The sequence below is a fragment of the Bos javanicus genome, chromosome 1 (assembly GCF_032452875.1).
Source record: "Bos javanicus breed banteng chromosome 1, ARS-OSU_banteng_1.0, whole genome shotgun sequence".
Classification (NCBI taxonomy): Eukaryota; Metazoa; Chordata; class Mammalia; order Artiodactyla; family Bovidae; genus Bos; species Bos javanicus.
In genome coordinates, this window is record NC_083868.1 from 76,237,170 (window position 1) to 76,264,553 (window position 27,384).

Consider the following 27,384-nt stretch of genomic DNA (forward strand, 5'->3'; position numbering starts at 1 on the left):
CAGTCATTCATATACTTCTTTAACACTTAATTTCTTCATCTGAGAAATGCAGTTATTCACAACACTGTATACTTTATATAGTATAACAATGAGATTATTTATTGTGATTGCTATTTAGATTCCACAGGCATAAAATAAAGCATTTTGTTTTCCCTAATACTGCTTTCACCTGAACGGAAAGAAAAAATATTACAGGACACCAGGAGCATTTATAAGAAGCCAACTTCATTACTCTGTGATTTTTAAAATAGACGCTTTCCTGTCTATAAAACATAATCACTTCTTTCAGCTTCCAGACTCATCTCCAAGGAAGTCTTGACTATAGAGAAGCAACACATCCTGCAGTAAGAAAGAGCTCCTGTGTTGATAACAGAAGGATGAAAAGGGATCCCTCTTTCTTACTTACAATTCTGATCATCACATAATCATGGTTTGTTTCTTAAAGAAATAGCTAAATAAACTCACACCAGGTGTCTCACACTCGCCTGGCACTGAACAAGGAGTTCCAGAGTAACAGAGTGGCTCAGTAGGAGAAAGAGAAGATGCAGACTGGTTCACTAATAACCCTGAAATATTTATTTAATAGGGTGACTGCATGTGCCAGTGTGCCCAGGAGAGTACACAAAATTTCTCAGTACACAAAATATCATATGGTCATTCTACTATTAAAAATGATAAATCATTTTTTTTCTTTATTATAAGTTAAGACAAGGGTCACGAATAGCAGAATAGGTATTTAAAAAGCAGACACAGAGTCAACACAATGAAAAAGGAACTGTTTGTAAGAAATGCTGAAAATATAACACAAAAGCAATGATCAGTAAGTAAAATTCAAGTCTTTTTACAAACCATATACTACTGCTAATTTTAGTCATTTTCAGCTTAAAGACAATATAATTTAAAAATATATACAGAATTAAATGGATCACTGTTTTGAGGCAGGGTATCATAGGAAAGTGAACCCACTAACAAAAAAGAGGGAGACCAATGACCAGTCCATGACTCCTGTTCAGGCTACATTCAAGGTTTGCTCTCCCTAAAGTTGTGGGAATAACCCATAGGCAGGTATCTTGTATGGAGCTGAATTATCTCTTAAAAATTCATTTATATCAAGAACTTCAGAACATGACCTTATTTAAAAATAGGGACTTTCAGGCAGAATTATTTAAGAGAAGATCATACTCTATTAGGGTGGGCCCTCAATCCAATGACTGGTGTCCTTACAAGAAGACGAGAGGACAAAAAGATACAGGGAAGAAGGCCATGTGACAACAAAGGTAAAGACTGACATGATGCAACCACAAGGCAAGGAACGCAGACGGCCAAGAGCCACCAGAAGCTAAGAGGAGGCAAAGAAGGGGTCTCCCCTAGTAGGTAGCATTGCCCTGCCAACACTTAATTTCAACATGCAACCTTCAGAACTGTGAGAGAACCAAGTTCTATTGTTTTACGCCACCATGCTTGTAGTGATTCGTTACAGCAGCCTACAGAAACGAATTCACACCTTTTGTCAAATTAACCATTGTCATCTTTTAAGATTTTACCACTTAAACAACGACCAAAGGGCAATAAACAGTGGTCCATGGAGGGGGCAACCCTTGGACAATGCACCCCCAAAAGGGGAAAGTTTTCCTGCCCGGCCAGCAACCCTACACTGAGCCTGTGAACACAGAGAGTCAGAGCTGAGCAGCCCTCCTCCATGGGGTGGAGGGGCATTAAACAAGTTGTACCTCATCCTTCTTCTCCTGAATGCGTCGTCTCTCTGCCTCAATAGCCAGCTTCTCCTGAATCTCCTGAGCAATTTCACAGTCTTGCTGTTCACTGAAAAACAAAGGAGAAAACAACATGAATGGAGAACACAAGGAATGATTTTTCTAACCACAACACAATTTACTGAATACTCACTAAGAGCCAGGGCATATTTTTATCTCACTTAATCCTTACAATAATGATGCAAAGAGGTCAATACCATCACATCCTATAGCTAGAAAAACTTGAGGCCCAGAGTAGTAAAATCACTTTCCCTAAGGTCACAGAGAAAATAAGTGGTAGAATCAGAACATGATCCCCAGATACTATAATGGAAAGCTCCGGGCCTTTTCTGTATGATCATATCCCAGGTTTAATTCCTGGGTCGGGAAGATCCCCTAGAGAAAGAAATGGCAACCCACTTCAGTATTCCTGCCTGGAGAACTCCATGGACAGAGGAGCCTAGAAGACTACAGTCTGTGGGCTTGCAAGAGTCAGACGTGACATAGTGACTAAACCACCACCACAGTCCCTCAAGATTCTGCAAAGGAGATATACACTATGAGAATAAGATCCACAAATATCCAGGTATGCACAAAGTACACATAAAGTAAGAGTGAATTCACTAAAATGTCAGTAATACTGTGGTCACTTAGAGGTGGTGGTATGACTTCAAAACAATTTTTATATATTTTTAATTAAGTACATTTTTTTCAGTTTCAATAAAACTTTAAAAATGGGGGGGTGGATGTATATTCCACAGCTTCAGGTGCCAGGAGAAACCTCTGTGGCTGATGCCAGTTTTCTTAACACTCAGGCCACTAAGGCAACCAAAGGTTGTAATGCTGCTGCTCCCATAGTTCTGTTTTGTACTGGCATTCATGGATTCAAAAAGGACTCACACAACACGTGCTGTCATCCAGGCACCATGCTCAACACTGAGGACACAAAACGAAATAAATCTCCATCCTGTACTCAGAACCCCACAATATACTCTGCTGGGAGAAACCAGACACATCATTTTGTGGGGAGAAACATGTCCTTACAAACAGCACAAATGAAACAGCAGTTTCAACAAGAAATGGGGTTTGGATATCACAGAGATGGTCTTTTGGTTTCAGGGACAGTCAGACTAGACTAAGTTGCGTTAGTTGTGTCTAACTCTTTGCAACCCTATGAAATGTAGCCCACCAGGCTCCTCTGTCCATGGGATTCTACAGGCAAGAATACTGGACTGGGTTGCCATGACTTCCTCCAGGGGATCTTCCTGAACCCAGGAAAAGTTAACAGGCAGCTTATAATTCTATAGAGTGTGATAATGCTGGGGAGCCAGTGTTTACATGGCCCTTACAACCTTTAGTTGTTACCTGAAGCGATATACATATGCTTAGAGCTTAGTATCTAAAAGATGCTGGAACAAAACTACAGTTGTGGCTTACACATGCAGTTCACTTGCTAAACCAATATTCCCTTTTATTCTTGCCCTGCCAGTTGAACTTTAGAGTATTCAACAAATCTAGTCTTGGTTGTATACTCCCTGTTTAAAAGCAGCCTTTGGTACCTGAAAAGTGTTGGGGGCGGGGGTGGCGGTAATATCCTAACTTCTCTGGAGGAATAGAAATCCACACATTCTATTCTAACAAAAGTGAGGGGATGAACACTATTCTTGTTTGTATAAGGAAATGGTCCTTTTCAACATGTTTGGACATAGACAGTTGGAGATGAAAGCAGACGGGCGCACATACAGGGATGTGTATGTACATGTAGAACATGCACATCGGACAGGAAGCGGGAAGGGAACACATGAGAGAGAGCGCAGGCCGGAAGTGGAAACGGCAAGCTGTTTTGGTCACTAGTAGGAAAATTACTGGACAAGATACCTGGAGACCTGATTTCTGGTCCTGCCACTATTAACCAGTGAATCATGCCCTCTCATGTTGTCTTATTAGCTGCAAAAGTTTTGGGATTTAATGACTTCATATTACAGATACAATATTACAGGATTCTGAACATCCAAACCACAGAACTGAAAATAAAAATCTACTCATTCATTATTTCTATATCCTCTTTTCATTCACTCACTTTTTTGAACTGATAAAAAAGTATTTATTAATCTAGTTTTAAAAATATGGAATTCTTCATGAATTTTCAAGTCACTTTGGCAAGTGCTCAGAGTTTTTTCCCTGAGTCCCTTAAAAACAATGGCTATTTTTTATTCATATGTGTGTTCTCTGGTGCCTTTCATGGTTGAAAGGGTTATTTTATTTAGCAAGAGTCAATAAGAATGTTTATGAACAAAATAAGAAAACTGAATAAAATAATGAATAAAGTCCTCTCTGCAAATAACAGAACAGAAAAACCCTTCCTCAAAGATGGAAAAGTAATAGGCTCTCATGTTTATTTAAATAAGACAAATAAACTAAATAGAAGGGTCCCTTCACCTCTTCCTTTACTCCTTCCTTCTCAAAATGATTTTGTAGTTAAGTCTACCACTACAGATTGAAGTACAGGAACCTCTCTCAAAGAAGAGATGTATTCTGTGAGCTTTCAAAACATTAAAAAAGAAGTTTAAAAAGTCATTATGATGGAACAGACCTTAGACATGATCTCTCTATTTAGGAGGAGATGGAGAAGTAATTTTGGTCAGACACTGAAGTTATGAAGTGAACGGAGGGTACAATTCAGAACTTTACAAAAGATTCTGCCTCCATATAAAAAGCAAGGGGTTCTTGACTTCCCTGGCAGTCTACTGGTTAGAACTTGGCACTTTTACTGCTACAGCATGGGTTTGATCCCTCAAGGAACTAAGATCCCACAGGTCAAGTGGCATGCCCCTCCCCCAAAAGGCAAGGGGTTCAAGGAAAATAAGAGCAACAAACATTACTAGGAAATAGTAAAGGAACCCAGTAGACTTCAGAAAATTCTGTGACATCCAGTATTTTGCTAGATTCCCCCCAAAACCACAGGAGGCAGAGGAGACAGAGATCATTTTCCCATCGCACAGTTAAGGAAAAATGAGACACAGAGCTGGACCAGATGGCTCAAAGCCATCAGTGAAAAGTGCTAAGTCCTACCAGAAACTGCATGTCCCAAAACCTACAAAGGAATCCCAACAACAAAGACAATTTTTATAAATCAAAAAAACTATGGGATCGTCACTGTAGGATTTATAATCTAATAGTGAAAGGAATCAAAGGGACAGACAGAAAGTGCTCTTCCCTGAAAACCAGTCCTGGCACAATGCTCTCCCACTCCCCAAGTCCTCACAGGTCTTTATAGCGCTTCTGCAGCTGAGCCTGGGCTTTCAGATCTTCCTCTTGAAGCTGCTTAGCCACCTGCAGATCATGCTGGACCAAACGGTTCCGTTGAACATTCGATGCCAAATGATGCTCAACTGGACAGGAAGATTGGAGAGAGGAATTACAATGCTTTGGCTTATTCGTAATAAACTTAAGAATAAACTTAAGAAGAGCCTTTCAATTAAAAAGAACTTCACAGCCATCATTTCCACGTATACACTTAGTAATGCTGCATAATACGCAGCACAGGAGTTGGCATTCTCATCTTTTCATTAAGGAAAAAGAGAACCAGAAAGGTTAAGTCATGAGTATTTGGTCAGCAGTGGCAGTGCCTAAACTTCTACTCAAACCATCTAAAGCCAGGGCCGGTGCTCCTCCTGTTCCACAAGTTGCCACTTCATTTAAAAACTACATTTTTCAACACCTGATTTTTATACTGACACACAAATTACAAGTTCACATATATGTACTTTTGTATAACACATATAACTTAGATTTACTTTTCATAATTACATACATAAATATTCAGAAAACTCTAAATCTAGATACCACTAGGTATGTTTACCAATTGGTATCTTTACCAATCTAAGTAAAGGTATTTGGACCCCTATTCTTATGCCAGCCTTCTATATACTCCTGATCCACATATAACCACTGTATCCCTCCTACAACATTAAAGCAAAGGAAATGGCTCAAGTCCCTCTTTTCCTCCGATACACCCAACGGTCTTCTCATCCCCAGCAGCTGTCTCACTTCAAAACACGGAAAAGTGCATTCTTCACCAAGGTGTCACCTGCCTAGACAGATCCCTTGGGATGATGGGTGGTGTAGCCTGATGACTCTGTCTTCTCCCCGCCTCACCGCAAGAAATCTGCCTCAAGGCTACCACTAAAAAAGAAAACTGGAGGAGCTTGCAGGGGGCTATTACTCACTCTCTTGTTCCTGCAGGCTGTGGGCCAAGGTGTGGTCCTCCAGGACAGCAAAATCTCGGCACACTGCAGAGGATGGAGAAGGGCAGACAGAAAAGCTCATTAGTAGCGCTTCAACACAAAAAGAAAAAGGCTTTGTTCAGGACTTCAAAGAATCCATTCTTATAGTTCAGGATGATCAACTTTATAACTGGCAATGTACAAAAGAGTAATTAGTTGGTAAGAAGTCTTCATTCACACAAATCCAGATAGTACCTGCTCAATGCCATGTACAGGTGTACAACAAAGTAACAAAATAATGGTGAGATCCTGGCCTAAGGATGAGGTCCGGAAATTCTAATCCATGTCTATAAAGGGAGGGCAAGTACTGCAGTGACACACACACACACACAGCTTATGTCTCAGCCTTCTGGGGTTCAGCAGATCCTCTCCCAGAGACTTACGTTTATCCTGATCCTCTCAGGGGAAAACATACCTTTATTAGCCCCTCAGGCAAGAGCAGATCTCTACTTAAAATGTAGTCACATTCAGTGGGTCTACACTTTCACACATGAGTTAGAACTGGTTCTCTAGGTTTCTCTAAATGTAGAGATACCTAAAAAGAATCCGCAAACCAAAAGACAGTAAGAACCTTGGAACCAAGCATCTGCCACTAACTGCCTCCACCGGGACAGCCACCCAGAGTATTTCCTGGACTATTTTTTTAGACACCAATAGGAAGAGATGGTCTTAAAGGTTCATTCCACCCAAACTGTAATTTAAAACTGTTTCTTAAAGCAAACACACACATGAAGGACTCTTGTCATGAAAAATACTGTTCTGTTTAAGGATGTGTGGCTTAGGTGATATATCCTTACTCTATTCCAAACATGTACCTCACATTAAAGAGCAAAGTTCCCAAAGCCTCAGATGCCTGCCATGTGTAAGACTCAAGAACCTGTCCTCCAGGGCTTTTACCAGAGTTTACAGATTTTTTTCCTGCAGCTCTGGTTTTGTTTGTAAGGACATTTAATTAAAACAGAATGCAGAAATATTCCTTTGCCATTCTTAGCACTTACGAACGTTCACATACACATTCACACAGCCCTGTCCCTAGTTGAGAGATGATAAAACCAAAAAGCAGGCAGAGCTTGGAGACATCAGATTACTCTGAAAAGGCTTTATGATGGAAAATCATTTCTGTCTCAAAATCATATTAAACCAAATATGACCTGCTGACCCCTGGCTCAAATGCAACCTCAAAACCAGCAATTTCAATAGAAAGTCCTATTCTTTCACACCAGATATATTCTCATAAAATTTTAGTAACTGAGGCCCAGGTCAAAGTTCTCCCATATATCACAGAATGAACCTACTTTTAAGAAGAGCTAGTTAAACCTTCTGTTTAATAGGTGAGGAAATGAGGCCCACAAGGAAGAAAGGACTTATTAAGGGTTTATACACAGACTGTTGGTGGCAGGGCTGGGAGTCAGTTTTTGGGCAAGAAAGAATTCCTTCTGTTCTTGACGCCATGACAGCCCTCCTGGACTCATGGAAGACCACAGTCAGGACAGACTGAAAGGAGATACAAAGACTAAGATGCTTTCTCTAAAACACTTAGCTATTAATAATTAACATCAATTAATTAAATGGCTAGACATGCATGGATATTTTTCATAGAAAACAACTATTCAGAATGAGTTAGCCAAAATAAATGTAATCAAACCTCTTGCAGAAGAATGTTATTTTAATACGAGTGCTCAGTTGCTCAGTTGTGTCTGACTCTTTGTGACCCCATGGACTATAGCCCACTAGACTCCTCTGTCCATGGGATTTTCCAGGCAAGAATACCGGAGTGGATTGCCATTTCCTCCTCCAGGGGATCTTCCTGACCCACGGATTGAAACCACATCTCCTGTGTCTCCTGAACTGCAGATGGTTTCTTTACCGCTGAGTCACACTACCTTACTATCTGAAGCACATTTATTAAACTACAAAAGTTTTTATTATTTGCAAACTAAAGGCAGTATTAATTTTAGATTAAGACTAATTTTTTAGATTACTAATGTTTTTCAAACCATGGATGGCAATCTATTATTAGATTATAAAAGCAATTTATTGAGCCTGGGACAAGCATTTCAGAATGACCAACCTGGAAAATAGAGTATATCACACACAGTAGAGGAAACTATGGTTTGGAGAAATCTTTTTCAGCTTTATATACACATACATGCGTATGCGACATGCATTAGGCCACAATGTAAAAAATTATCATTCTGCAATTACATTCAAAAAAGTTTAAAAGCCACTTCAATTTATGTTATTAGGGCAAAAAGTTCTGTCAAAAATATATTTTTTCTATACTTTTAATATTATGCTGAATAAAATAAAAATTATAAAATTAGTGCAGTTTTCCATGTGGATAACCATGTGAAGAAGTCAGCATGACATTAAAAATATGTTTATGGATACATATGCCTGTAGAAAAAACATAAGTTTTTAGTATTTGGCAGTGATATAACTGAATCGAGAACAGTGGTGACCCCAGAGACACAAGTACATGAGCAAGTGTGCCTTCACCACATACCCTGTTCCACTGTTTTACAGAGAAGACTGAAGCAAATAAGGAAAAATATTAATATCTATTAAATTCAGGTGGTAGGTTCCTGGGGTTTTTTATGGTATATTTTATATATATTTATTTTCTATGTTTTCTGTACTTTTTGTAATGTTTTATATATATTACACTTAAATTCTACAACCAGATATTTGTTAATATAAAAACAATATAAAAACTTATAAAATTCACATCTTTTATTTCAGTAGCAGCACACACTACTAAACCAAACACATGATGACATATATGACATATCATAATAAGCCAAGGAATTTATGAACTTATGATTAACTTACTAAGACTCCTGTCAATCATTTCTTAATATTTAAAAAGTAAGGCTGAAATACATTCAATTATTGTTATTTGACCTTCAATCTTATTACAGTAGAGGCTAAACTGGTACCCATAAAATATGGGTAAGGCCTGAGCTAGAAAAGAACCTAGAAGATCTTCCATGACTACAAATATGTACAAGAATCCCTACCTGCATGAGGCTATGCTGCAACACACAGAGAGTTAGCCTTTAAGGTTTACTAAAAACTTCCAAATCATCATCTCATTTATACCGAAGTACTACTTGCTTAATCCATAATTTCTTATACATCCTCCCTCAGTTCACTTCAGTCGTTCAGTCCTGTCTGACTGAATGGGGTCTTTGCGACCCCATGAATCGCAGCACGCCAGGCCTCCCTGTCCATCACCAACTCCTGGAATTCACTCAGACTCACGTCCATCGAGTCAGTGATGCCATCCAGCCATCTCATCCTCTGTAGCTCCCTTCTCCTCCTGCCCCCAATCCTTCCCATCATCAGAGTCTTTTCCAATGAGTCAACTCTTCTCATGAGGTGGCCAAAGTACTGGAGTTTCAGCTTTAGCATCATTCCTTCCAAAGAAATCCCAGGGCTGATCTCCTTCAGAATGGACTAGTTGGATCTCCTTGCACTCCAAGGGACTCTCAAGAGTCTTCTCCAACACCACAGTTCAAAAGCATCAATTCTTTGGCACTCAGCCTTCTTCACAGTCCAACTCTCACACCTATACATGACCACTGGAAAAACCATAGCCTTGACTAGACGGACCTTTGTTGGCAAAGTAATGTCTCTACTTTTCAATATGCTATCTAGATTGGTCATAACTTTCCTTCCAAGGAGTAAGCGTCTTTTAATTTCATGGCGGCAATCACCATCTGCAGTGATTTTGGAGCCCAGAAAAATAAAGTCTGACACTGTTTCCCGTTTCCCCATCTATTTCCCATGAAGTGATGGGACCGGATGCCATGATCTTAGTTTTCTGAATGTTGAGCTTTAAGCCAACTTTTTCACTCTCCACTTTCACTTTCATCAAGAGGCTTTTGAGTTCCTCTTCACTTTCTGCCATAAGGGTGGTGTCATCTGCATATCTGAGGTTATTGAGATTTCTCCCGGCAATCTTGATTCCAGCTTGTGCTTCTTCCAGTCCAGCGTTTCTCATGATGTACTCTGCATATAAGTTAAATAAACAGGGTGACAATATACAGCCTTGACGAACTCCTTTTCCTATTTGGAACCAGTCTGTTGTTTCATGTCCAGTTCTAACTGTTGCTTCCTGACCTGCATACAAATTTCTCAAGAGGCAGATCAGGTGTTCTGGTATTCCCATCTCTTTCAGAATTTTCCACAGTTTACTGTGATCCACACAGTCAAAGGCTTTGGCATAGTCAATAAAGCAGAAATAGATGTTTTTCTGGAACTCTCTTGCTTTTTCCATGATCCAGCGGATGTTGGCAATTTGATCTCTGGTTCCTCTCCTTTTCTAAAACAAGCTTGAACGTCAGGAAGTTCACAGTTCACATATTGCTAAAGCCTGGCTTGGAGAATTTTAAGCATTACCTTACTAGTGTGTGAGATGAGTGCAATTGTGCGGTAGTTTGAGCATTCTTTGGCATTGCCTTTCTTTGGGATTGGAATGAAAACTGACCTTTTCCAGTCCTGTGGCCACTGCTGAGTTTTCCAAATTTGCTGACATATTGAGTGCAGCACTTTCACAGCATCATCTTTCAAGACCTGGAATAGCTCAACTGGAATTCCATCACCTCCACTAGCTTTGTTCGTAGTGATGCTTTTTTTTTTTTTTTTTTAAACTTTACAATATTGTGTTAGTTTTGTTAAATATTGAAATGAATCCGCCACAGGTATTCATGTGTTCCCCATCCTGAACCCTCCTCCCACCTCCCTCCCCATACCATCCCTCTGGGTTGTCCCAGTGGACCAGCCCCAAGCATCCAGTATCATGCATCGAACCTGGACTGGCGACTCATTTCATACATGATATTATACATCACCTCCACTAGCTTTGTTTGTAGTGATGCTTTCTAAGGCCCACTTGACTTCATATTCCAGGATGTCTGGCTCTAGGTTAGTGATCACACCATCGTGATTATCTGGGTCGTGAAGATCTTTTTTGTACAGTTCTTCTGTGTATTCTTGCCACCTCTTCTTAATATCTTCTGCTTCTGTTAGGTCCATACCATTTCTGTCCTTTATCGAGCTCATCTTTGCATGAAATGTTCCTTTGGTATCTCTGATTTTCTTGAAGAGATCCCTAGTCTTTCCCATTCTGTTGTTTTCCTCTATTTCTCTGCATTAATTGCTGAAGAAGGCTTTCTTATCTCTTCTTGCTATTCTTTGGAACTCTGCATTCAGATGTTTTTATCTTTCCTTTTCTCCTTTGCTTTTCACTTCTCTTCTTTTCACAGCTATTTGTAAGGCCTCCCCAGACAGCCATTTTGCTTTCTTGCATTTCTTTTCCATGGGGATGGTCTTGATCCCTGTCTCCTGTACAATGTCACAAACCTCATTCCATAGTTCATCAGGTACTCTATCTATCAGATCTAGGCCCTTAAATCTATTTCTCACTTCCACTGTATAATCATAAGGGATTTGATTTAGGTCATACCTGAATGGTCTAGTGGTTTTCCCTACTTTCTTCAATTTAAGTCTGAATTTGGCAATAAGGAGTTCATGGTCTGAGCCACAGTCAGCTCCTGGTCTTGTTTTTGCTGACTGTATAGAGCTTCTCCATCTTTGGCTGCAAAGAATATAATCAATCTGATTTCTGTGTTGACCATCTGGTGATGTCCATGTATAGAGTCTTCTCTTGTGTTGTTGGAAGAGGGTGTTTGTTATGACCAGTGCATTTCTTGGCAAAACTCTATCAGTCTTTGCCCTGCTTCATTTCGTATTCCAAGGCCAAATTTGCCTGTTACTCCAGGTGTTTCTTCACTTCCTACTTTTGCATTCCAGTCCCCTATAATGAAAAGGACATCTTTTTTGGGTGTTAGTTCTAAAAGGTCTTGTAGGTCTTCATAGAACCGTTCAACTTCAGCTTCTTCAGCGTTACTGGTTGGGGCATAGACTTGGATTACTGTGATAGTCCTCCCTAGTGCCTTTCAAAATCAGCCTCTACATTCTTTGCATTTCTACTCTAATTCAAGATGGGGAAGTCACACAACCAGCCACTTTTGTAAATCAGTAACCAGGTTGGGAATTACAGAAAACACTACTCAGTCAGGACAAGTTCAGACAGGATCTTTGCTCCTCCTCTAACCTACTTTGAAGCAAACAGCTAGAAACTGTACTGAGAATAAAGAGCATCAACTTATCTGACTGTTTCCCTGCAGGCACATTTAAGAGGAACCACTGGACCCTGGGCTTTTACCCTCCCTATTCTCAAACTTTTCCCTCCCATGTTCATTCTCATTCACCCTAATCTCAGGCTATCTTTTTGCCAGGAATAGCCAACTGCATCATTCTCCATTCTCATCCAACCCTGCAGTCTCTATGTATTCCACCCAATTAGTGCTGGATATAGCATAAAGTAAGACTTCAGGAGATGGAGATGCTCATTAATCGAAAAAAAAAGGAAGAAAAACTGGTCAAAAAAAGTCAGAGTTCCATAGACAAAGGACGAAGATGATATCTTATGAATAAAAAGAATTAAGCTCTGTTTTTGATGACAGCATCACAGAGGCTTGTAAAATTATCCAAACATTCAAATAAAAACTAGAAACATCTTCCTTTCCCATGAAAAGAACAGAGTTTTAGTGATTTTTAAAATTCAGATATGTACATATATACAGTGGAACAGTTTACATAAAAGCAAGCAAGTCTTATAAATGGGAAGTAAGATTTATAGATCTCTCACCTATTTTCCTCAAAAAGAAAGATGATTCTCACTCATCCGTGGATCCCCTTAAATAAATAAATGGCACAGTATTCACCTAGTTAACACAGTTATTCAACAAACATTTACTGAATTCTATTATTAGAAGGGTTAAGTCATTTACAAGTCATCAAGGAGGTGGAAGTGACAGGTTAACAGACAAAACAATAAGTTTGATAAAGTTTATAAAGACCTATTGGAGAAAGGGATGGCAACCCACTCCAGTTTTCTTGCCTGGAGAATGCCATGGACAGAGGAGCTTGGTGGGCTGCAGTCCATGGGGTCACAAAGAGTCAAACATGACTAAGTGACGCAAACACACATAAAAACCTATAGAAAATTCTTTGGAGGCAGAATAATGGAGCAGTTATGCTTGTTATGAAGGGGGGTGAAGGGGAGGGACAGGTACAAGGAGTGGAAGTGACCTGCAATGCTGTATGAGGAAACCTTAAAGTAGCTAAGATACAAAGCCAATGTCACAGAAAGGTTTAAGCGGTAAGCATTCTTAGCAGAGGGACCATTTAACCATACAAACTAAAAGAGGAGTAAAGAAGTCATTCCCCTTTGTCATTTTTTTACCCACATTGCTAACATTCTGAAAATACAATTGCTATGACTCAATCTTAACAAGCTTCCTCCCACATAAAAATGCCTAGATTAGTAATACATTCACTAGAAACTATATCTTTCAACTGTCTGTATTACCTTTTATGTTCTGGTATAATTTTGTGAATTATTCTGTTTTAGTGTAAATGCTATTAGTAGCAGATGGAATATATCCTCAATACTGAGAGCTGGGTTTAGGCTTGCTTTCCTTTTCTCTGTACACACGGGTACACATTCTATGCATGGGGAAGATGTTGTCTTGAAAAGCTGGTAATAAAAAAAAAAAAAATTGGTAGTAACAGTCAACTACAATTGACACTGATAGAGTACTTTGGGGATCACAATGCACTTTCACACCTACCTCTCCTAACCTTCTGAAGGTAGAGGTTTTATCAGTATCCTCACTTTATTTATGAGGAAACTAAGGCTCAGAAAAATAAAGTGCCTTGACCAAAATAACACAACAAATGAGCACATGAATTGGAAACCAAACTGAACTATTCTCGCCTCAAATACTTCTGTTCAAAGAACTCGTAGAAGAAATGGGTCTATATTTAAGTATATCAGAAAAGAGTGGTATTATTAAATACTAATTAAGATAAGACAAATATGAGTTAGGTTCTTTGAAATTGAGGACAAAATAAAATTCAGGTCAGAAGGTGGATTCCAAGTCTTAAAATAGAGCAATAAAAATGGGACATAGTTTACTTTGTCTCACTAACAATCACAGTTGGCCTATGTTCACTTTTGAAAAGCAAGGACAAAAAAAAAAAAAAAAAAAAATTCCTGTCATTTGTACAGTGCTTCACAGATGACCTATAAGAAAAACCCTAGGTAGTAACTGCAGTGGGAAATTCCAAGGAAAATCTCCCTCTGGGATCTAACAACCTTCCCCTATCTCCATCCAAAAATCAATGGCTTTCCTTTCCTTTGGTAAGATAGTATTAATGAATTCAGACTAATGTGTCTAATAGTTGTTAAAGACAATTTTAACTAAGAAATGATAGCATATGTAAGTCACTAAGTTCTTGTTCACTGCCCTACAAGAGAAATGTCTCTAAACCATTAAAGAAGAGTCTCTTCCCTGTATTTAAAGTTTTAATAAAACTGCCTCAGTAGAAGAGAAATGGGATGCAGGTAAACTGTGAACAGACCTCATCCTAATGCCAAATCTTCCATACTCTCAATCCCAGCAAAGTTTATGCCCAGGTAGTAAGGCGACATCAACATCACCACCACTGAAACCAACTCCAAAACCAACCCCCATCCATCACCACCACCATCAGCTTCTTAGAGAGGCTCAGCTTTGTCTCTTAATGGAAACACTCTCCTAACCACTTGCCCCAATTATGAGTCCCCAAAAACCCCAAAATTAGGAGCCTCAAAATAGTGTTGAGTCCCTGGGTCACTCTGAAAAGTGAAATTTCCCACTTTCAGGTAGAAAGCTGAAAACAACTAGAATAACATCTGAATAATGCTTGAGCAATTGATTTTTCAGGGATAAATGGTAACTGAAACCTTTGACCCTTCTCTGACTTTTAGTGATTCTAATTTCCATCTTGTGGTAATGAACGAAATTGAGGTACAATATGACAGAGAGAACACAGTGGCACCTAATTTTGGCTGATGTTAACAGCACAGCTGCTCCATTTTCATTTACTTTGTTCCTGCTCAAAAGTAGCCAATGGAAAGAAGTGTTACTTTTCTGATCTCAAGTCTCCAAATCCCCTGTTCTTTCCAATTTACTACGGTTACTCCATCTGTCTGGGAGACAGAGGATCCTTCTCAGCAGAAATCTATAAAATATGGTAATTAAATCAGATCCACCTTCCTGTACTTACTATCCTTGGTATAATTACCCCTACTTACTAAACTACCCACAAAGTACATAGAGATTTCTGCAATTCCTTTGTGAAAGGCAAAGATTTTCATTCCACATATTGTACAACTGATCAGGGCACCAAGTATCATTAACCAATGTGTCAATTGTTTGGGGATTTTTATGGTTATTGGTTTTGGTTTGAGTTTTTCTTGGTTGGTCAGTGTGGGTGTGAAACACACAGAACAGGAGAGCCATGTAAGTCTGAGGGGAATTCAGTGACCACTATATACATGGTGGAGGTAGGGACCCTTTCCTTTCTGCCTGTGGCACCTTTCCAAATGTCACCTCTTTATGAACCCAATCCTACAGGACATACAACCAAAACCATCACAACTGACACTCTGCAAAACCCAGCAGATTTACTTATGCTCTTTTCCCCAATGATTTCATAAAATGTAATAAACATAATACTTGAGGACTAATCATATTATAAATACATGTATTCATTTCTTTCCCCAGCAAACATTCAAGACCCTGAAAGGCAGAAAAATATCTTATGATCTTCTTGCTAACATTTATCCCAGTATCTAGGATAATAATTTTCTGATAAATCCCTATGGAAAGGATGGCTCCTGAGAAAAATGACTAGTGTAAATAACGTGCCATGAAATTCTGTATTTTTTGGAGGTGTGATCCATCCTGATTCTCCACCAAAACAAAGCTAAGAAGCTTCACATATACCCACACAGCCTTAAGTGACAGTAAAGGGTTTCTGTTCCCAACATCCAGATTTCAGATGTATTATAATGCAAAGGATAATGACCTGACAGACTCCTAGAATACCTGGAAAATTTGTACACTCAGTAAGGTGGTTAATTGTTGGTTCCTTTAGATGACAATTAAGCACATCACTCAATAAGGCTCTGAAAGTTGGGATAACATGCCAAGAATCACATAGTTAAATATGTGGCACTTTCAGATTAGACCTCAGGGCTATGAAAAATGTGTATACATGAGGACATGTTTGTTAAACTAATCAACCTGACAGGGTACATAGGATGTACATGGTGTTTTGAAGCAGAACACACTGTGCACTAATGTGCTGGCATGAATTTTCAGAATCTGGAGCTAATCCCCTGAGTTATTCATTTGAAAAAACTGTCTCATGTCCTCAGAAGTCCTCTGCAATTGTGCTCAGTCGTTCAGCCGTGTCCAACTCTTTGTGACCCCAAGGACTGCAACCTGCCAGGCTCCTCTGTCCGTGGGATTTTCCAGGCAAGAATACTGGAGCTGCAGGCTGCTAAATAGTCCCGAAAATTAGAAAATGTTAATAAGTATAAGGTGAATGGAAAACGAATCAAAATTGACAGAGACAAAAAAAGAGGGAGGTAGAGGGGGAGTCTTAAGAAGTCTAGTAACAGAAAGATGTTTTCAAGATTAATTACCCTTCCATAAACATTACAGAAAGTCAGAAAGCTACCCTTTTTAATAAAAAACTCCACAAAGACCAGAACAGTGTAACTCAAGATTTTCTGCAAAGCTCCACCAAATATCTGATCTACAAATCCTTGATCAGAAATCCAAAATGTCTTAGAATATCAAGAGGCTTTAATCCCCTCAAAATATCATGAAAACAATAAAGTTCCTGGATGATAGGTTGAGGTTCCCAAGTTTTGTCAAATATTTCTACATGTCAGTCATTGTTCATAAAAAGGTGCTGACTGATTCATCACTTTCTTAAAATTATAGAAACCGATTATCAGAAAGAGTGTGAGTAGCTGCCATGTCCAGCTGTATCCTGTCCAAATAATCATTTGGACTCCTCCTAAATATTTAACCACAGGAAGCCAACTTCCCTTCCATATAGCTTTCAGACAACTACAAAATTGTCTGTGGAAGGACTCTCCTGCTAATCTATAGATATTCCCTGGGCCTAGTTTCAGCCTCAGAGCACTCACCTTTTCCTAGAATGTACGTAGATGCTTTGTACAAAGCACTGGCACTCAGAAGTCTGTTATTTTACATACATGATAGATGACTATTCACGTGGAATATTACATGAGCTATGCCCAGGTGAAGGAAGTCCTGAAGGTACTCGACACAATAAGGGCAGAGCCCAAGGCTGATCTCTGAGCCTCTGTCTAGTATATGCCTATACTACAGAGCAGGGGACTTCCCAGATGGGGCTCAGCGGTAAAGAATCTGCCTACCAATGAAAGAGACGCTGGTTTGATCCCTGGGTTGGGAAGAACCAATGGAGTAGGAAATGGCAACCCACTCCAGTATCCTTGCCTGGGAAATTCTATGTACAGAGGAGCCTGGCAGGTTACAGTCCATAGGGTCACAAAAAGTCACACATGACTGAGCACACAGGTACGCTATAGTGTACATGGACTACGGTAGAAATATCTGGTTTTTCAATTTAAATTTCATTTAGAAAATACTAGAAAGAATAAACATCAAAGTCCTAACACTCATTATGTACTGTAGGACTATAATGTAGCTTGTTTTTCTTCTAAAACGTGTTTATATTTTATTTTCTAATTTATTCTATTTCTAACCCTAACCCTAACCCTAAAATCATGAAATGGAATCTTATTATTCATAATCCTTTTCATAATATTTTATAAAATTTTATAATTAAAAGATAGATATATGTTTTTAATCCTATTTAAGCACCTAAACAGTGAAGCAGCAAATATTTAGAGGAAAAAACGAGTTGCAGTAGCAATGTTTATTTACTCAATTTAATTATATTAATACTGTTTCCCTAAGATTAGAGAATAAGCTATTTTTTTCTTTAAGGAAAAAAGTATGCTAACAAAAACAAAGTCTACATGAGGCCCCAAATTTGTATCTGATCTTCCTGAGAACCAAAGCAATCAGGAAAATATGTAAAGATGCTCAGTTCCCATTATCAAAAAGGAGAAAAAACACCAGTTCCTGATTGAAGAGAAATGCTTTACTAGCACCAAACATGAAAGCAAGGTCAGTTAACACACTGGAACTTTAGTGCAAACTTTAAGTTATATAATAGACTCATATACAGTTTAAGTATGAGTTTTAAACTTGTGTCTACATATATACAAACATACACACAGCTTCAATAAAAAGCACAAGCCTGAGCTCAGTAAAGAGATGTTAAAAAAGCAGAATAAGTGATTTAATCCAAACATTTAACTCTGATGCAATTTATCAAAATAGGTTCCTGAGTTTCTCCCCGCCCCCCCCCTCAACCTCCCCCAAAGTTAAATGAAAACCTCAGTAACCCAAACCACTTGTTTGGCAAGGAGATATATTATTGCTAACCACAGACACACTAGATTGCAGGCAAGTGGGTTTGAAAATGCTGAGATAATATGTCCTCAAATCAGAAGCACTACTTTAATATCACAAACCATCTACATCATTATCAGAGACCACAGAGTAACTGGGTAGCTTATTGGAAAAGTGAAAATGGCTGAGTCAGAAATTTCCGTATGACAGGGAGAAAGACTGGCGATGAGAAAAATACTGAAAAAAAGGACAGTGAAAACAGGGAGGGAGGTAGCAGGGTGAAAACACAGCAAATTTTACTTATCCAGGTAGAACTGTTGGACAGAGAGAAGACTTTCCATTAGGAAATATTTGACTCAAGTTATCATAAATGATTAAAAAAAAAATACCCACAAAGTACCTCACAAGCTTTCTGGGCTACAGGCATAAACTTTATGGAATGGTGCTCTGAAGCCAAACCTTTCTGTATTGGCAGTAACAAAATAAAAAAGTTACCCAAGAAAAGCTACAATTCTCCAAAACCCCAAGTCAGGAGGTGTTCAGACAGCCCAGCATCAGACGGAACAGGTATTAGAAAAGATTTCCTTAAACTGAACCAATTCTGTATGTTTTATCCATCCATTATTCGCCAAAGCCTTTGACTGTGTGGATCACAATCAACTGTGGAAAATTCTGAAAGAGATGGGAATACCAGAACACCTGATCTGCCTCTTGAGAAATCTGTATGCAGGTCAGGAAGCAACAGTTAGAACTGGACATGGAACAACAGACTGCTTCCAAATAGGAAAAGGAGTGTGTCAAGGCTGTATATTGTCACCCTGTTTATTTAACTTATATGCAGAGTACATCATGAGAAACGCTGGACTGGAAGAAACACAAGCTGGAATCAAGATTGCCAGGAGAAATCTCAATAACCTCAGATATGCAGATGACACCACCCTTATGGCAGAAAGTGAAGAGGAACTCAAAAGCCTCTTGATGAAAGTGAAAGTGGAGAGTGAAAAAGTTGGCTTAAAGCTCAACATTCAGAAAACGAAGATCATGGCATCCGGTCCCATCACTTCATGGGAAATAGATGGGGAAACGGAAACAGTGTCAGACTTTATTTTTCTGGGCTCCAAAATCACTGCGGATGGTGACTGCCGCCATGAAATTAAAAGACGCTTACTCCTTGGAAGGAAAATTATGACCAATCTAGATGGCATATTGAAAAGTAGAGACATTACTTTGCCAACAAAGGTCCGTCTAGTCAAGGCTATGGTTTTTCCAGTGGTCATGTATAGGTGTGAGAGTTGGACTGTGAAGAAGGCTGAGCGCCAAAGAATTGATGCTTTTGAACTGTGGTGTTGGAGAAGACTCTTGAGAGTCCCTTGGAGTGCAAGGAGATCCAACCAGTCCTTTCTGAAGGAGATCAGCCCTGGGATTTCTTTGGAAGGAATGATCCTGAAGCTGAAACTCCAGTAGTTTGGCTACCTCATACAAAGAGTTGACTCACTGGTAAAGACTCTGATGCTGGGAGGGAGTGGGGGCAGGAGGAGAAGGGGACTACAGAGGATGAGATGGCTGGATGGTATCACTGACTCGATGGATGTGAGTCTCAGTGAACTCCAGGAGCTGGTGATGGACAGGGAGGCCTGGCGTGCTGCGATTCATGGGGTTGCAAAGAGTCGGACACGACTGAGTGACTGATCTGATCTGATCTGAGGGTCAGAAAAAAAATTGTTTTCACATTGTTTATGGCAGCTACTAGTCACATATAGCTAGCTATTTAAATTGACTAAAGTTAAATTATAAAAATCCAATTCCTCAGTCTCACTAGCCACATTTCCAGTGCTAAACAGGCATACAGGACTGGTGCTTACCATTTTGGACAATGAGAAATACAGAGTACTTCCACCACCATGGAAGATTTGTTGGACAACACTGCTCTGTACAATAATCACAGTATAATAGAAAGGACAGTATCAGTTTAGACAACCAGACCACTCAGCAGCATTTAAAACCATTTTAATCGTGTGCGTGAATGTGTGTGTGTGTGTGTGTGTGTGTACAAGAGGGAGAGAGAGAGAATGCACGCTTATATTTTAACCAACAGATATAACTCACTTTGCCAGTATGGACAATCAACCATCCTAAATATAGTTCTAGTCTTGTAGTAGCTACTGATTTAATTTCAAAGTGTTTTTTGTTTCTTTTCCTCAGCCTTAATGTGATGGTAGTTTTGCTAACCTCAGCCGCATGAAAAGAAAAAGAGATTTTCTACATTGTCAAGTAATCACTACGCAGATATAGTCACAGAAACAAAGTGAACAAATATCCTCTTGGAAAGGAAAGTGAGCTGTTAATTCAATACAATTACAGTAATTTGATTCTGTGAAATACAACTGCTACTAAATAAACTTATCAGATCTCTAATACCTTACTGATTATTCATCGAAGAATGCTGGATTCTCATTATCAAAGAAATGCATTTGTGAATTTAAACTGTCTTATAAAATTAAATTAATCATAACCAGAGAACACTTCTAAATTTACTGTCTTTAGTGGTTTTCTTAAAAAACAATTACATTTTACATGGGTGCTTCACTTCAGAACAATTCAGGAAAATATGAATTTACACAGCAGCTAATTACTGTGTACATTACCTAAAAATGATTAAAAAGGAAGCACTCCTGCTTTAAAATGATTCAGCTGATTTCCAAATAGATTTATAAAATTTCATATTTAAACATAAAAAAGATGACTATCAAATTACACTTAGGAAAATATGAAATCTCTTAAACAGTGTTTTCTATAGTGTGCTGCATAAAGTCCTGGTAAGGAGATATTCTGTGAATACCTACTGCATACACATGCACTTTAACCAAGACTATGCTTACTTAGATTCTAATACTAGCTCTAACACTCACCAGATGAATAATCTCAAATAAATTAATATCATTTACATTTGCTCACCTGTAATATGAATAGTAATAACCATTATAGTACTTAAGCATCAGAGGAAATTTGTATTTTTTACATTTTTTTTAATTGTTGGAAAATTGCCTTACAATGTTGTGTCAGTTTCTTTTAAAAAAAAGTACTCACAAACTGATTTCAACAGAGATAAACCTTTTATGTAGAAAACAACAGACCACTGATAACCACAGGGGTCTTCAAAAGGGTAAAATACCCCTAGATAAGCAGTGGCAGACAATTTTTTCAAAGCAATTTTCCACTATGAATATCCTCATAGAAAAAAAAAACAAAAACTATTTCTTTAATTTTTACTCCACGTATCCCTAAAGAAACTACAATGTTCTGGTCCTCTATTTGAAGCACTTTTCCTGGCACTTAAGCCCTCAAATGGTTTGGCAGGCCTCAAATGGTTTGGTTTCTCTGTTTGCCTTAGCCTAGAAAGAAAAGCCACCCATCTCCTTAAACCTCTGTTAAGGTTTAAGGAGATGGTGGCTTAAACCCAGTCATGCCCATTAAAACCCAAAAGATCACACCAATCCAACTTAAGTACAAGTTTACACCAAGGGAAGAAAAACCATTTTGCCTTTATTGGCTTCATATGACAAGTTTCCTTAAGTACTAGCTACTGCAAGTTTTATTTATCCTTGAGTCAGACATTTCCACTTTCAACTTTTCTGCAAGCAGATACATTAGCTAGCACTTTCGTGTTAGGATTAGTAAATTAATTTCAGCTTCAAAAATCTCAGAGAACAGTAATACTCAAAGTTTAAAAAAAAAACAAAAAAACTGCTCATGGGATAAGTAGGTATGGGAAAAATATTCTTACAATCTGTTCCCATAAAGCAAACCGCAACACTCACAGTTCCACTGTGATAACCATTTGTCAGAATTCTACAACATTTCCAGTCATCTTGGACTATGTAAATCTCAAAGTATGCTGCTAAGTCACTTCAGTAGTGTCCAACTCTGTGCGACCCCATAGACGGCAGCCCACCAGGCTCCGCCATCCCTGGGATTCTCCAGGCAAGAACACTGGAGTGGGCTGCCATTTCCTTCTCCAATGCATGAAAGTGAAAAGTGAAAGGGAAGTCACTCAGTCGTGTCCGACTCTTCACAACCCCATGGACTACAGCCTACCAGGCTCCTCTGTCCATGGGATTTTCCAGGCAAGAGTACTGGAGTGGGTTGCTACAAATGGGTGATCTCGAGATTTCTGGAATCTTACTCTGATATGCTGCCATATGTTCAATAATTGGTCATGTTTACTGACTAAAAATGTGGTTTTTGGTAAAGTATCTTAAGATCATGGGTACATTCCTAGAATCAACTGTTTTTACACTTACCAGGGGATTGCCTCCTTGGAATACCAGGAGATTTCTCTTATAAGCAGGATTACACTAAAATCAGAGTTCTTCTCCTAGAAATACTCTATACAGAAGAAGGTTAAGGACCCAACAGCAAATTGGAAGACGTGAGCCTGAGTTCCACAGTACAGCCAGAAACTTCCTAAGCAGGTAATAGGGAGATGTGTGCAGATTTTAAAAAAGGATTCTATCAATCACTTCGGGTTTCCGTGTATTGATAGTTCATCAGAGGGGATATTTTTTTTTTTTTCTTTTTGAGGAAGAAATCTGTATTCACCTTATTGGTATTTAAATTAGATGTGAACTTTTGATTGTCCTCTATTCCCAAAGAAAACTGGAAACTCTGTGAATGGAAGAGAGAAGCAACAATTGAAGTTCAGTAATAAATTCCAATAAGGGGTATGCTGAGGTTTCTTCACACAAAGGTAAACAGAGTACATAAAATGGCATCATGGTTCTGATTTGGATTTTTAATGTTTAAAAAGTATTTCAGAAAAGAAAAAACACCTTTAGAGCTATATAGATCAGGATTCAAATACCGCACTCTTATTGGCTAAAAGATTTTAGACAAGTTATTTGATCTCTTTGAGCCTCAGGTTTCTCATCTGTGAAATGAAGATAAATGTTGTGAGGACTAAACAGGTAATGAAGGGCCAAAGAAAATATCTGTCACTTGGTAAGAGGAAGTTCAATAAATGGAACTTCCAATTATTATTGGTATCATCAGAATTAGAGGCTTCCCTGGTGGCTCATATGGTTAAGAATTTGCCTACAATTCAGGAGACAAAGGTTCGATCCCTGGGTCGGGAAGATCCCCTGGAGAAGGGAATGGCTACCCACTCCAGTATTCCTGCTTGGAGAATTCCATGGACAGAGGAGCCTGGTGGGCTACAATCAATGAGGTTACAGAGAGTTGGTCATGACTGAGCAACTAACACTTTTTTATCAGAATTAATGAATTTTTATAATTAGTTATTTTTTATTAAGTATTTCTTTTAGTCAGGTCCCACTAAGTCACGGATTAACACAGATCTATCACTTCCCTAATATAGAATCTATAACGGAATAAGCAATCACTACTTTCTCTTATGAATGCATGAAAATATTTTCTGGCAAGGAATTACAATATAATCAACAGTTGACCACATTTCAATAGCTCTTTCCTACATCATAGGTTTTCTCATGAGGGAGAACACATTTTCCACACATCACAAGAGAAAATCACACTGACTAGAATGTTTAATAAGCAGTCAGACGCGTAGTGACAGACTATCCACCACACCACCCCAGTAGTTTTGAGTGGAAGTGTTAGCATGTAGGCATGCCTAAAACTAGATAAATTTTCCTAATTTCTGTTCCTTGAACTGTTCACATGGCCTTACACATCACATGAGTCCCAGGTTGAAGGCCCAGTTCTTCATTCCAGATACCAGTCGGACAGACTAAACCACCACCACCCACAGTAGTTTTGAAAGTGGAAGTGTTAGTGTTAGTACACGAACGACTGACCAGATATTGTTTTCTTCACTGTTGCTGATGGTTTTATTTCTGCCATATCTGGTTAAGAATCTGTCTGCAACACCTGCAACGACTGACTAAACCACCACCACCCACAGTAGTTTTGAAAGTGGAAGTGTTAGTCACTTAGTCATGTCCTACTCTTTGTAAACCCATGGACTGTAGCCCACCAGGTTCCTCTGTCCATGAAATTCTCCAGGCAAGAATACTGGAGTGGGCTGCCATTCCATTCTCTGGGGATCTTTCCCACCCAGGGATCAAACCCATGTCTCGCGCATTGCAGGTAGATTCTTTACTGTCTGAGCCACCAGTAACAACCAATAAATCTTAAAATAATCTTTTGTTCACTCTGAAAAGTGAAAGTAAAGTCGCTCAGTCGTGTCCGACTCTTTGCAACCCCATGGACTGTAGCCCACCAGGCTCCTCAGTCCATGGAATTTTCCAGGCAAGAGTACTGGAGTGGGTTGCCATTTCCTTCTCCCGGGGAACTTCCCAAACCAGGGATCAAACCCAGGTCTCCCGCACTGCAAGCAGACGATTTACCGTCTAAGCCACCAGGGAGTGCCACATAAAAAGGCAGACTCATCCTGTCTAAACTAGCGGTTCTCATAGAACCTTCAATTTCATGATAAAATGAGACCATGTTAAGACTCATTTACTGTCCAATGAACTCAACTGTGGACTGTGCAATTTACTAAAAGGTTAGTTAACCTGGGGCCAGATGATCGGAGCACAGCCTGGGAAAGCGAATACCTTTCATACTCAGAAATCTTGAAGATCACCAAATTTAACTTCACCAAGAATGGGTTCTAGATGCCTTGGATTTATTTCCCTATGTGTTGTTACCGAAATTGGCTTCAATACAGTATATTTGGTTATCATGTAATTCCCCTGCAGAGGAAGTGAAAGAAAATCAGAGGCAGCCTGCATTGGCGAACAGGAAGACAAGCTGTCCAACCTTTTCTGCTCTAGAGCATTCACTTGTTTCATTTGTTTTTTAAGGATTCAAAGTCATTTTGATGATTTAAAAATACCATTATAATATCTAATTACCAATATAAATTGGTTTTTGTAGCATAGTATGTTTTTAAAAGGGTTAACTTTTAATACATCAGAATGAAGCTGAAACAGACTAAACTGTATGTCCTAATTGACAAAACCACCCTCAGATAAGTATGAATTAAACATATCCATCCCCAAAGCAAGAAACTCTTGAGCTCTTTTGCTCATGCCTTCCTACTCTCTCTTCATCTCATAAACCACACCAAGTTTACAATTTGTGCATTCATCTTCTTAGTTTCTAACTCATAACTTTTACATTCTTCACAATCACCTCCATAATCAAGAACTTAAAAATACATGTTACATGTGACTTATTTTGTTAAAACTCTGACCCCTCTTCCTAAGGATAAATCTAAAGAAAATAGTAAACATAAAAATTCTGAATAGAATCCAATGCTGTCTAAGAAACTAACTGGATCCTTTAGTAACAGCAACAAAACGATACCATATCACAATCCTGGAAAATTTACACACAGTAATATGGTCATACATAACTAAAATCAACCCATAAACAGGTAAGATCATTGTTTCCAAAGGAACCTACTATGTGTTTAGGCCTTGAGTTAACCTTAACACCAATCAGCCTCCTACAGAAACCTGAGAGATGGGGAAAATTCATGCAACTAAAAGTGAAAGTGACTGCCTCTAATCCTCTGTTCGGTCCCACTGTATTCATGTAAATGATCACAGCTCTTATTTGAGTGTCATGAGTGTAGTTAGCTCAGGTCAGTCGGCCTGTCAGATAGTCTGACAAGTTTTCCGGAGTATCTCCTATGAATAAGGATCCCCAGAAAGTACTGAGCCCAGTCTGCTACCAGTCTTGTCTTGACAGAGAGCCAGCAGACCAATACAGTGGGTGAGACATGTGGCTTAAGGAAGTTAAGTACCTCAAAAGTAGGTTAGGGAGACACACAGCAAAGAAGCAGGGTAGATGTAACAGAGAATCAGCATTTGAGCTGGGCCTGAGGAGGTGATGAGAGGATGAGCGGAGAGAAACAGGCTATATTTGGATAGTATAGAAGGAAATATCATGTCAAGGACTAGGGCTCAAAGAACAATGGTCTGGAAAAAAAGAGAAGTGGGAGTATTACAGGGTAACTTGAACAGTAATATCACTGAGACTGAATATACAACACTGCATTTTGCAAAAATTTTCATATCCATTTCTTCAATTAACTCTCATGGAAAATCCATGTATTAGACATAGTAAATGTTATTTCCAATAAACAGATAAGGAAACTGAAGAACGACATTGAGTGTTTTCTCTGAGTTCTTACATCAAATGAGTAGTAATGAGGAAATGTGAAACCAAGTCTTACAAGCCTAGGTTCAAAATACTTCTCTTTCCAAAGAAGTTAGTCTGCTTAAACTAAATTTTACACAAGCTTGACTTCAACCTGGACAAATTATTTAATGTATCGGTAAACTAGAGCAAATACTGCAAAATAATTCCAGAAGGAGCTCAATTATTGAAAAGATACATAAGCAGAAACGTACAGAGTAAAATGGTAGCTTACTACTCCTTTTAAAATTAAGAGAATGATAGTTGTGTTACATCAGAAATGTGTGCATTTCTTACCTCTCCTCAGTTGCACAAATCTTTTCAACACCCATTGCCCACTTTCAAGGGGTATATATGGGGAGAACAGATAAACAGGAAACAAAAAGAAAACTAACTAAAAGCAGAATTTTGGGAAACTCATTTATGAACAGCTTAATGAAACTTTAATCTTACTACCTTCTATAGAACCGATTTCATGTTTCATTTAGTATCAGTTATGAAATAGAAAACCCATTAAGAATCTCAAGACAGTCTATGGGAGACAGGTATTCTTTATGCTGTAAGTGTCAATGAAAACTTTATATATCCAGACAGGGTTTTTTAACAAGGACCTCACTTGATCATACCCAACTGCCTGTGGTATTTCAGCAGTCTCTTATATATCTATTCTGGTACAATTATTAAAATTGCCCTTTTTACTCACAAAGTGTCTGGTTTGTCCTA

The 27,384-nt window shown here is 38.7% G+C and overlaps 1 protein-coding gene across 2 annotated transcripts in view; it reads right to left on the reverse strand.

Moving 5' to 3' along the window:
- Positions 1–27,384, reverse strand: part of CCDC50 (coiled-coil domain containing 50) — an 84,791-nt gene that overhangs the window by 44,525 nt on the left and 12,882 nt on the right. For both annotated transcript variants that reach the window (XM_061412919.1, XM_061412927.1), the window contains exons 2-4: positions 5,981–6,043; positions 5,017–5,143; positions 1,731–1,821 (exon numbers count right to left, since the gene is read on the reverse strand). In XM_061412919.1, the coding sequence (XP_061268903.1) occupies positions 1,731–1,821; positions 5,017–5,143; positions 5,981–6,043 (281 nt within the window). The remainder of the gene's footprint in view (positions 1–1,730; positions 1,822–5,016; positions 5,144–5,980; positions 6,044–27,384) is intronic.